General features: G+C 39.8%; 1 protein-coding gene across 10 annotated transcripts in view; it reads right to left on the reverse strand.

Moving 5' to 3' along the window:
* The window catches only part of clcn2b (chloride channel, voltage-sensitive 2b), a 184,915-nt gene that overhangs the window by 72,634 nt on the left and 99,326 nt on the right, over positions 1–12,955 (reverse strand). For all 10 annotated transcript variants that reach the window (XM_030396116.1, XM_030396161.1, XM_030396146.1 and 7 more), the window contains 3 exons: positions 9,977–10,078; positions 8,223–8,307; positions 5,247–5,402 (listed from right to left, as the gene is read on the reverse strand). In XM_030396116.1, the coding sequence (XP_030251976.1) occupies positions 5,247–5,402; positions 8,223–8,307; positions 9,977–10,078 (343 nt within the window). The remainder of the gene's footprint in view (positions 1–5,246; positions 5,403–8,222; positions 8,308–9,976; positions 10,079–12,955) is intronic.

Below are 12,955 nucleotides of genomic sequence, written 5' to 3' on the forward strand. Positions count from 1 at the left end.
TGTTCCTTCTAGTGTACACATCTTGCCTCTACATATGGGAAAAACTGCATTTGTCTTTGGTAGCCCGATACATGCATAAACATGTGCACACATGCACACACACACAGGTTGGACTTCACACTGAAAGGACGGACACTGAAAACCATCACAGCATTTGGCTAAAGGACAGTTGGAGGATAGGACTGAGACACACACGTACAGAGGAATGAGCAGAAGGACTGCCAGCTGTCAACAATAAAAATGTATTCAGAGAAAATGGCTTCATAAAGTAATCAAAATGTTTACTAGTGTTTTTTTTTTTTTTTAATATGGCGGTACAATAAGGCTGAGAGAAATGTTCTCAACTGTACTGTTCAGAAACAATGACGAAGAGACAGTGAGTCAGTTTGCGCTGTTACTGCAGTACAGACTGTCACACCATCAGTTCTGTGCTTACATAACTTTGACACAGGAGCTTCTGGCCGGTGGTGGATTCTTGTTTCACTGTGTTGTTTTTTTAAAAAAAAAACATTTTGCAGGGCAGGTTGTTCTGCTGCTTGAATTAACCTTGTAGTCAATTCATCTTTAAAAGAGAGACTTATCTAATAAATCTACTTTCTAGATCTACTTTCTACTGTATGTCTGTATCAAGTTTATTTGGTCTGACTGTAAAGTCCAGTTAGATTGGATTTGACATGTAGGCACACGTTTTCACTGGGGTTATCTAATTTTTCTTTGAACAACAACTCAAAAACTTACCCCATTAGAATAAAAAAGCTATAATCACAAAACTGTGTGCAGCTTTAAAGTGTGAAAGTGTGAACTTTGGCTTTGCAGCTAAAACAACTGTGAAAGCAGATATGGTGTGGCTCAAGCCCATTTGCAGTTTTTACCCTGACGCCTTGTTTTTGTTCTCAGTGCAGAGTAACTAGGGGTTGTAGTTGAAATCTTCCCACATGAAATGTAACAGCACTTCAAGGCCCTCGTACATCACCAGTAGTCGTTAATGGCATTAATGTAAACAGACGCAACAGGATATTTCCAGTATGCTGTCTTCAGCTGTGGTGATTTCTTGTTTTTGTGCTGATCCTGGTATTACTCACAATGCCATTTGCTATTTACCCGATGAAGATAGAAATAGCATGGAAATTCACAATACAATCTCGGTCTCATGCTATCAATTAAGTCATCTCTTTATAAAAGCAAGAAATCTCTGTCTGTCTGTCTGTGTGTGCCTCAAATATCTCTGCGGATCAGAGAGTTTCCACATGGCTGCTGCGTGGTTCAAGGGTGTGCAACGTCGCATTTGTTTGGACTGCAATGATACCGTGAATAAATTATTTCAGAAATGCTTTACGAATTCCGCTAGGATTGCTAACCATAGCCACCACAGTCACGTGCACACCAGAGCCAATCACTGCACACCGTAGCCACGTGCGCACCAGAGCTTATCCCTGCAGAGCTCAAGCCCACGACATACCTTAAGAAACAAGTGGATTTATACCTGCAGGGGCACGAGCTGGACTGGGATTTTGCGGGCGGTTCAGTCCCGTTTTGTTCTGTGCATCTCAACTGACTGTTGTGGATTAATGAGACTAAACGAGTCCTGTCCGAGTCTGTTCGGGTCTGAGGAGATCCGGAGACGTGCGGACAACAAAGTGGAATCGGAATCTGAGGATGTTCATGTGTAGCTAGCTGCTAGCCCACCCACACGGCCCACCTCCCGAGTCGACGGACCGGACGCACCGGCACGTCCAAAACCTGACTTAGGGTAAATAATATCCACCACGCTTTTTCGCGATCATTGCCGTCACGTTTGTTTTGTGTCTGATGCAGGAAGAAATGGTAAAAACTGGCTTTTGTCATGAAAGTGTCCAAGCAGCAAGTTTGGTTGTTGAGGAACGGGGGAAGTTGTGGGAGGGACGGAGGCGGATGAATGACAGGCAACGACGGTCGGTGCAGAGACAGCGATAGAGACAGCAATATTGAGAGTTGAGAGATTTGTGACATTTAGCGTGTTTGGAGTGTATAGTTAGTGTGTTATGTAGTGTTTGGTGTAGTGTGTTTAGTGTGTAGTGGAGTTGGTATAGTTGAATATCGGATTTCACAACAAACCTAAATATCCCTGACATCCCACCTTCAAACACAACCTCATTTGGCCATCCATGAAAAAGCTACTTAACCTCCCACTTTTCTATAGGAATACATATTTCCTACGGGCACTGCACTAGTTAAATAAAAAAGAAGAGTGCTTCACTACCCAGCAGTGCTTTGTAGACTAACATTAACAACCCATGCTACTGCCCTGCCCCGCCAGTCTGCTCTGATATTAGAGGTACAGTAATAAGTGCCGCAACTTAAATTTCAAGCATAATGTTTTCATGAAAAAGGCCAAATTTTGCCTGAAAATTATGGCAAAGATAAAAGTATGTGTCCTGTTGGCCAAATACTCCCCTTCATTTTAGAAACACAATCTGTCACTGTCAGTGTCTGCTAAGATGCAGAATAAAGTGAACGTGGGAGTTGTGGATGGTGGCAAATGACAAGCTCTCAGAGGAGATAAAGTTCTCTCCATGGTCACAGCAGACTGTGCAGTAGGCTGTAGCAGCAAACCTCCGTGTTTTCGAAGAGACAGGGTATGTTTTATTCCCTATGAATGTGACTTCTCATTTGAAAAGAGGAAGAAAGTTCTTGTTGGATCAAAAGTATACTAATAAAGGAAACACTCTTAGACCTGAAGGGAACCTTCCTTTTTATGAGTAACTTCAGTTGACAAATCCATCTTTCACATGAGTGCAATTCTGCTGTACATAGTTCGATTTTCATAACAAAGTCACTGAAAATGGGCAGGTGACACACATATTTTTCTAATCCAACATCCAGCCATTGGACCTCAAAATAACCCTGCATCAGAGTAACAGGAGCACCCTAACCCTTAACCCATCATAGATCTTCATTTCCTTATTTACAATAACTCTGTGCATATAGAATAGCCAAAAACAGGTGCTCAGGGTTCAGGTTAAAGCTAATGGCTTAAAAAATATGTAAACTTGCATAATTTAGGGCATAAATCCCATTTTGATTATATATTAACAGATTTAAAATCTCACTGGCTAAATGAAGCATCAGTCATCAAGAGACTGGCAGTAAGTGACTCAGGGGAGAGGGGACAGAACAAGGACTGTATCTCCAGTTTATGAAATCATTTGTTGGTTGTCGCAATTTGTCACCATTTGATTGCCGTTCATACACAGAAGACTCTGTTACTACTGTTTTGGAATAGATGTTTTATTGAAATGGATCTACTTGACATTTGGGAATAAAAGAAGACAGGCTTTTGTTGAATGTTCATACACTACTGAAACACCCAGACACATTATTAGTGAGGTGATAGTTTGTCAGTTTTACCTGGCTGATATGGTCTTATCTTGAAATGGTTTACATGGACTGAATCACAAGAATCTAACCTTTCTAACCATGTATGGCATGAATAAACACTTTAACAAACTAGCTGAAAGGCAAGTTATTCTTGTACTTTTCTTTACTGAATAGCAACAGGTGGAGAGACGGACAGGAAACATGAGGTGAGACAGTGAGGGGTGAAACCTGCAGCATAGACTGTAACCATACGGCCACCATGTCACTATTATAAACATATTTTCATGTCAACTACAGTAACAGCTATAGGTTAAGAAACCACATACACACACACAATCTTATAACCCAGTTCCATGCTGTATGAAGTCCCCAGCACAGAAAACCGAACACACACACACACACACACACACACACACACACACAAGCTCTTGACGCGGTGAGCGGAGATTTATAACCTCCTGTTTTTTTGTATTCGTAAAGGACATTTCAAATAAATGAAGGTGACATAAAAAAAGCCAATGTAATCAGAACACAGGCGGCACTCTCCTCCAGCAGCCCTTAACGGCAGCATTCAAGCTGGCAGGGCAAAGAGTTCATCTTGGCACCCAAACTTCTGTTCAGCCTCTTCTCGTTATTTAGACCCAAAGAGTAACAGGATGATGGGTTATGAGACTTTCCCTTTCACACAATCATGACTGGCAGCAGCCAGTGAGTAGAACACAATACTGATGTGAACATTAGCGACAGTGCAACCAGTCATTATTCTCGTTGCTGCCCTGTGGTTACAAAATTACATTTGTCTTCCATTTTTCCTTATACCATAAAGCACCAAATATACTCTGGGTTCTCTGGTCTTTCATCAAGTGTATAAGATATATTTCATAAACTACCAGGGGTCTCCAATTACTGCCACTTTTAAAGAAATGGCTTACTTTCATTTATAATAGAAAATGAACAACTATATAAAACACGCATCCAAGTGCACTGAATTGCAGTGAATCGTACTGAATCGTCCTGTGTTAAAAGTTAATTGTCTCCCAGATTGTCTTATAAGGGCAAAAAAAGTAGTACTGTCTATCACCAACCCGAAACTTATTCTTACTAATGACAGAGGTGAGTTTCAGTACTTACTGTAAATCACATCATAGTGTACTCATAAACCCATACCGTCTGCAAGCCTTTCATTGAACACCTTTCATTTCATTTGACCTTTATTATCAAACAGGACAAGCTGAGCCCCAATCATTCACAGTGGTCTAGGCAACATAAAGTGTACCACAGGAGTATGTAGATGTGCTCCGTTTCTAAATTTTTTTTAACATGGTTCCCATCAGCTCTTTCATTCAGCGATATAACATCAAAATGAAGCGTAATTTTAAATGGCCTCCCGGGAACATAACTTTGTAACACAGTGAAGGGGAGATAGGCCACTTTCCAACATTTTTTTTTTTAACATGGTCTCCCTTTGTTCTTTACCAGTGACAAGAGGAGATGGGCCCGATTCCAATAGTTTCCCATTAGCCCAGGTCCAGTATTGAATAGAAAGGGCAGAACCCTCCCATTTATTATACCTTCACTGTTCAATTCACTCTCTCCTCCTGACCTTGCTTTATCCTCAATGCCACTACAGCCACCAGCAGCGTACTGTATGTGTGGCTCTTACATGCAGTTAGGAGGTGAAGGAAGTGCCAAATAATATACATGTATATGGTGTATGTATAGAGGTAAAATCAAAGAGGGAAGGTAACCCGAGAGAAGACAGTTGATGAGAAAAATGATGATTAAAATGACCGCAGGGCTAAGCGATACATTCATTTTCACAATGAGAGCTGCAGTACCAAAATGGTTTGTATGCATTTATTGGCACGAGTTAACATGTTATCACCTACCTTCATGACAATGAAGAGGACCAGGGTGACAAAAACGTTGACCTGTGGGTGTTTCCAGGCTTGAGAGTGTCCGATGTAGTCAAACTCCTCAGCTATGCCCTGTTTGGCCCACGTCCGGTTGTCCAGTAAGGTCACCAGAGACTCCTTCTGGGTAAGCTAAAGGTCACAGAAAGCAACATCATCAAACACGAGTGTGCTCGAGTTGTATAATTTTTTTCTTGCTTTACTTAAGAATCAACATGTCTGAAAAATGTGTATTTACTCAAAGCAACATTATTTAGAAATTGACATTCGGTGCAACTTGCTGCCACCCACTGGGGGCAACGCCACTGTTGTAAATACAAATCCCAGATCTCTAACAATTTGTCAGATGTAACTGAGGTGCTGACTACAAACAACGCTCAATACATCAGAACAATGTTATGTCCAAACTTGTATCTTGAAGTAAACATGTATGTGACGCTGTGATCCTGACATAATGCTGCCCTTAAATGTCACGTTTTAACCGTTTTAACTCTATTTCAGGATTGCTTTGGCCAAGGACGGACTTTTAGCCAAGGATGGACATGTCCCCCTCATTTGTCAAAGGTGTTCTTTTGTTTCCCATAACTAAATAATTTCAGGATAATGTACCCACTGAAATCTCTCTGAATATTGCCCTCTGACTGCAGTCACCATGGGCCATATGATAGAGGACAGGAACAGACAAATGTTGAATACACCTGAGCCATCTTCAATTATTACTATTTGTTTACTGTCAAGTAAACACTACTATATACATGTGTAATGACTGTAGCCTGCTGTATTGCAGATGATCAATATATAATCAAGATCACAATATGGCAGAGGGAATATTCCAATCACAAGAAGCTGCAATCTTTTGATGAAATGAAAAAAAAAAAAAAATGTCTGGTAAGACAGCATTATAATGTACTGCACTGGAGATGTCCCAGCACCAAGAATGTCAAATCATCAGTATTTAAATTGGGTTTTATTTTTCAGTGAAGATGAAAAATGCATTGCAAAAAAAATTATTCCCTCTAACCGTGAATCGTGTCACAACCACATCTGTCAAAATAATTGTAATGTGATTTTATTTTTTTTGTCGTGCAGCCCTATGTGTGATTGTGACATACAGTGTAGTGTATGTCACAGTGGTTTACAACTGCCATGACAATAAACTTTGTTGTCAATGCACAGCTGAAAAAGTCCACTTTTACTGATGCAGTCCCAAATCCACTGTAGGAGTTACTGTAGTCTAAAGTCAGACTCAGTATCTATACTTTATATCCCAAAAAATAAAAATAAAATAAAGTGGAAGTTCTCCAATGTGCATCTCCAGTATGCTGTCTTCAGCTGTGGCGATTTCTTGTTTTTGTGCTGATCCTGGTATTACTCACAATGCCATTTGCTATTTACCCGATGAAGATAGAAAAAGCATGGCAACTCACAATACAATCTCGGTCTTATGCTATCAATTAAGTCATTAAATAAAAAAGAAGAGTGCTTCACTACCCAGCAGTGCTTTATAGACTAACATTAACAACCCATGCTACTACCCTGCCCTGCCAGTCTGCTCTGATATTAGAGGTAGCTGAAAAAGTCCACTTTTACTGATGCAGTCCCAAATCCACTGTAGGAGTTACTGTAGTCTAAAGTCAGACTCAGTATCTATACTTTATATCCCAAAAAATAAAGTGGAAGTTCTCCAAAGTGATTTGCAATTTACGCTATTAGACCAGAGGTTTTCACTATGTGTGGCATTTCATTTTTCCCTGCTGTGAAATCTGACCCAAACCTAAGGCAAAATATCATCATAAAACAGACATTAGTGTCACATATTTGCCCATTTTTTTCAAATTCATATGCAAACACTAATACAATGCATAAAAGAGACCCTCTACTCCTCTCTATCAAAACCTTCTGTGCATCTAGCTCCAGGCGTAAATGTAAACACTCCTGGTTAGACATAAAAATACTTCAAACCCAAAACACACCCAAAGTGTACACAGCATCACAGTCACAACAGGTAGATGATGTGCTGAAAGTGTCTTGAAAGATGCCACTGAAGATTTGAGATACTGACGGGGGAGAGTAACGCGACAAATTCATCCGTCGCTGTTTTAAGGCCAGGATAACTGGAGACACTGGTGGTGATAATGTCAGAGAAATGATGAGTGAGGATTAGAAGAGCGAGACAGAAGGATTTAAGATACAGAACTCTGAGTGAGCTCTCCAGAGCTGGGCTTCAAAAGGAGGAGGGTCAGCGTAGGTAGCTTCAGAGCCCTGACTCACCCTCTCATTAGGTACCAAGACCGAGACAGAGAGTGTGTGTGTGTGGTGTGTGTGTGTGTGTGTGTGTGTGTGTGTGTTTGTGTGTATAACGCTTGAGGATGCACGGAATATTCCATTTCTAATTCTGATAATTAGAGAGATGAAGGGGGTGAAATTGGAGGGAAGGGACACACACACACACACACACACACACACTTATGAGTCATCCCAGGAGCAAAAGGACAGTATGCTCCTCAGGTCTCCAGTGTACACAGATGATACACAAACAAAAACACTTTTTAACCAGTGCTGTGAGTATTAAAAAACAATCACACACAGAGACGAATGGTAATCAGGCTGTTATGAAACAATATAATGATCTAAAATGGTTCATTAGGCAGCTGCTCTGTTTGGTTGCATAAAACCTGAACAAAAATGACATATCGTGAAGGAAATATAAATTATGCTTAGAGGTGCTGAGAGAGTTTTGATAAAAAGCAGCAAAAAACGTTCACTTGATGTCTTCAACTCAGAGTGTAAGACATTTTGTGTTGCTGCAGACTGAATACATAACAGATATATCATGTTGACAGGTAAAGGGCTAGAGTGCTGCAGGCTTTCTTCCACATTTTTGAATTACAGTAATGGCTGCAGTGTGTATACAAACTAAAAGCATGTGTTGAGTGGGTCTGCAGAACCTACCTTGCCAGCCATGAACTGTCCAAAGCCAGGGGGAAATGTGAGTGTGGAGACAAGTAAAGTGACCAGTGCAGGATACAGCAGACGTCTTAGAGAGGCAGAGAGAAAGAATAAAAAAATTGGGAGAGTGAAGACTGAGAATCTATTAAAAATTAGAAAAGCGAAACAAAAGATCAATATCGGACACAACGAAATAGACTTATTGGCAAATGATCATTACCCCGCAGTGTAAAATGCAGCAGATTTAGTTCACATCGATACATTAAATCAAAAAACGTGTTCATTGATGTGTCATTAATGCTTTCATTATTGATGTCACTGCAGTAAAGTTTAAGACTATTGGAAAAACACTGGTGTTATATGCACACTTTAATGCAATACGTTAGTGTCTGTGCATCAAACCATCATTGACCTCAAAATCCACCATGCTAGCATATATGTCGTGGCTTGCTATAAGTGCTCTTTCATATCAGTGCCCTCATGGACACACTTATTGAACTGTAAGTGTGTGTGGTCATCTTTGCATCAACAAATGCAAATAGACTTAAATGAAAAAAGGAACAAATCACATTGTTTTACACACAGATCAGTGGAGGAGAAAGAATGCTGTCATGAATGTAAACAACAAATGTAAGAACTTGGACTTCACGTGGCTTAAAGACAGACTTAAAAACACTTAAATTGTCAATTTTCATCTGAGAAGCTGAAAACAGAAAGGTTGACATTTTTTTCACTATTTTTGCTTGAAAAATGCCTGAAAGTATTACTTGATAATCAAAATAGTTACGATAAATTATTCACTAAATATTATTTTGGCTGATGTTTTGGACAGACACAACACCTAGTGTGGACAGCTACATAACTGACCGTTTAAACAACCATGAACATGCTTATATACTTCACGACTCCCTGTCACATTCCTTTCAAAGGAAGGGGAATTGGTCCAAATGAGCATTAGTGTGGAGATCTCTGAAATCCTGTATTTTCTGAAAATATGCTGTAAAGTAAAGCTTGCACATCACTGTGTCTTAAACTGAGTGGTGGTAAATGTATTTAGATGTTTTGAAGTAAAAGTAAAAACACTATGCAACTCTCTGGAGCGAGATAGTTGATTGTTGAGTCTCATTCCATCCATTCACCCTAGCCATCAAATTCATCATCTGTGACCAATTACCATTGCAATGTAATGGGAGGCTGGAACCGGTTTTCAGCGAACACCGGGCGAGTGGTGGTGTCAACCATGGACAAGTTGAAAGTTCATCACGGGGCCAAGTCTCATTCCCAGATCATCAAATATCAAAGCTTTAGGTTATGTCTTGGGTGTGAAACCCACAACGTCAGTATTTGACAACTTGAGATTGAGATTCAACTATCATCAACCATCTTTCTCCAGAATCCATTTAAAGGTTACATAGTGTTACTTTAAGTCAAAATAAGTAAAACTATAATGTACTTAAGAATGTAAAAGTAAAAGTACTCTTAAGTAAGGAATTTTGCCCTTTTCTGCTTACTATCATATTTCTGAATGATCGTTATTCATGCTTTCAATTGTTATTTATTGCTGAAGTTGTTAGTCAAATCAATAAAAATGCCTCGTATTTTAAACACGTGTCTTCAGTTGAAAATCTTAATTTGAAAAAGTCCTATAGCATTCAAACCCTGAAGAAATGTACCTTAATTACCACAGTGTTGCATGCGAGTATGGTACTTGAGTTAATGTACTTAGTTACTTTCCATAACAGATTAATGTAGCTTACTTCTTCATGAGGAATCTGTTGATGGCCTTCTGTTTCCTGATGAACTGGACAATCAGTCGGTTTAGGTAGACAAACAGAGCCCCACCAAAACCGCTGGCAATACTGCAGAGGCACAAATCAAGAGATTAAAAAGCATTCTGGGTAATCAAATTGAAAGCGGATGGAATAGATGAGTCCGGGCTTGTTCAGGCCGAAGCATCAATCATTACATTTTCTCTCTCAAACCACCTCCATAGGATGTCTCCAGTGCACTCGGCCATAGTAAAAACAATGTAAATGTAATGAACCTCCGCTAAACTGAAGGCGGGTGTCAAATGCAAATGAAGTGCAGTTGTATCGTATTTACACTAAATACACTCCACACACTGTGCGAGGTATGTTTAAAAATCTGAAGAGAGGGGAGGCAAAGGGAAAGTCAATGAAACACGTAGGAGGGATACACCTCAGATGCAGACTGGAATAAAAGAGAAACAGAAAAACAAAAAGACATGGATTTAAAGGAAAAACATGCAAAAAAAAAAAAAAAGCTGAAGAGGGAATTACAGCTATGAGACAGAGGAGGAGGTTGAGCGTGAGCACACAGTCTAATGGAGATGTGTGGGGGAGTCAAAGCAGAAAAAGAGGTTTACATAAGCGTGCATTTGAAAGCTCAGTGGGAGTCCTCTTCATGACAGTGAGAGGGAAAGATGGGAGAGAGAGAAAGAATAGACTCCGATGGCTCTGCAGACATCCTAATGCTTATAAATCTATCTTGATGCATTATTAATTCTGTCAAATATCTCTGAATAAATCATGAACAGGATGATGAGGGAGTCTTTGCCCCTGTTGTGCAGCCGAGGAAAACACTGCTTGTGTGCCGCTATGTGTTCTTTGTAGTTGTACCCATAAAAGGAACACATGTCTTCTTTGTTTGGGGTGGGTCAGGGTGACAGTACTATTACAGGTCATAGGGTCGGGGTGTAGTCATGTCTCAGCCAGACTGGACACTGCAGATCCGCATGGTCTGGTACAACCAATTATATAAAAATAAATATAAAAGCTGTAACTGATGGTTATTTTCTGTATTAATTTACTGTTTCATGAATTATCTGAACAGATAAATGAAAGACATAAGTCTGCCGTTGACGTTAAGTATATATTTTCATTGGTGTCAGCAAATCCCATGAAAAACACAGTTACAAACAATGAATCATTACTAGTTGCTACTGTTGTTGTTTGGGTTTTTAAGTTTTGCAATTTCCTGTTTTATAGTGAAAGTTTATCATCATGTGTCATGTTTTACTTTCTGCTTCCTCTCTTTGTCTGTGTTCCTGCCCTGTGTACTGACACCTGTGTTGTTCCTTCACTCTCTGTTGGTTCGTCTGTTTCCCCATGTCAGTCCCGTGATCATTCATCTGTTGCTGATGTACCACCCTTGTTCCTGAATTGTTCCACATGGCTTCATGGTTCGTTCTTAGTTTTTGCAATACTCTTTAGTTTCCTTGGATTCTTTTTGTTGCCTTTGTGTTGCTTCCTTTTTGGATTTTGGACTTTGGTTTCCAGCATTAAAGTTGCAGTGACATCTTGTATATTTGTGTCATTTGTTTTCATTTTCATTTTGACCGGCTGAAAACAGTCCAAAACAAAAGCACATATCACTCCTATATGAGTAACATTGGCTAAAAAGGGACAGTGACTAGCTGTTGCAGGAAATTCTTTTGACCTTTTGCCCTTAAAAAAAAATCTAAATATTATCTAATTTTTTAAAATTCTATCCGTACCTTCAACTTCCACCTTATACTCCCCCTCTCCCAGGGGAAATCTGTCTCACAGTCACATAAACCACAGAAGACAAATGATTAAAACCCCACACAAAGTCTCATAAAACAATGTCTATTAGCGACAGCATAACATAAAACCTGGAGGACATCCAGCCATTATCATAACACCCAATCAGCCATGATTAAAACAAGATCACCATCATCAGCCAACAATGTCACACTGACAACGGCTCATCCACTGAGTCATCTTGAGCATTTAACACTTTGACTGTGTGAGAGACCGAATCATTCTTTAAGATTTACTTCTTCAGTGGGCTCAGGGCTGAGAGCCACAGAAGGAAAGGGGAAGGGCATTGGCAGATGCACTAACACACTGGGTTTTGGTTTTTATGACTAACAAAACAGAGACTATTGTCAGCATTATTCGTTAATGTGTGATGTTTCTGAAAATTAGAGGCACTACAGCATATTCTCTCATGAGTAGGTACCCATTTTGTTTTCAACTGCTACTCTTAATACTCTACTATGATGTGCACAAGGACAGATGTATACTCTTAAAAAAGCACAAAAAGTGGCAAGATCCATCTTCCTGCTAATGGTTTCCCACAATTCCTCTGATCAACAGCTGATGGTTTAGCAGTGTGTCAGAAAAAGAAGGCTTTCTTGGCTGCTCGTGGATGGGCAGACCAAAGTTTGCTCACTCTAGCCTGGAGACACTGTGGTAGCGAAGAGCAGCTCCAGAGGAGGAGTGTAACCCAAGAAGAGCAACAGGTTGGTCGGGAGGAACTGCGACAGCAGTAGCAGCTAGCTTTGCTGCACTAAAAAAAAAAGACAAGATCTTCACTGGCTACACTAGCTGTGGAAGTAGCAGTTAATGTTTGATATACTTGTGTTCTATGAAAGCTAAGATTTTATAAAAACCTACTTCATCCCCATGCACTTAAAGTAGTATAACTGTTCCCCAACCCTATTCCATGTTTAATCTGCAGACTAAGCAGCCATTGGCTTTCTGTTCTACAAAAGCCTTTACTTTTTATTGACTATTTAATACAATAAATATGTAAACTACAAACTTGGAACTTTTTAAACTGCAAAAATGTAAACATAAAACCCTTCTTTTTATCGGTTATCGGTTGCAAGAGGCAGCGATTATCAGTCGAAAAAGATCTATATTGTGCATCACTAGTGTAAACGGTAAGATGAATAGTGTGCGACTCTT

The sequence above is a fragment of the Sparus aurata genome, chromosome 2 (assembly GCF_900880675.1).
Source record: "Sparus aurata chromosome 2, fSpaAur1.1, whole genome shotgun sequence".
Taxonomy (NCBI): Eukaryota; Metazoa; Chordata; class Actinopteri; order Spariformes; family Sparidae; genus Sparus; species Sparus aurata.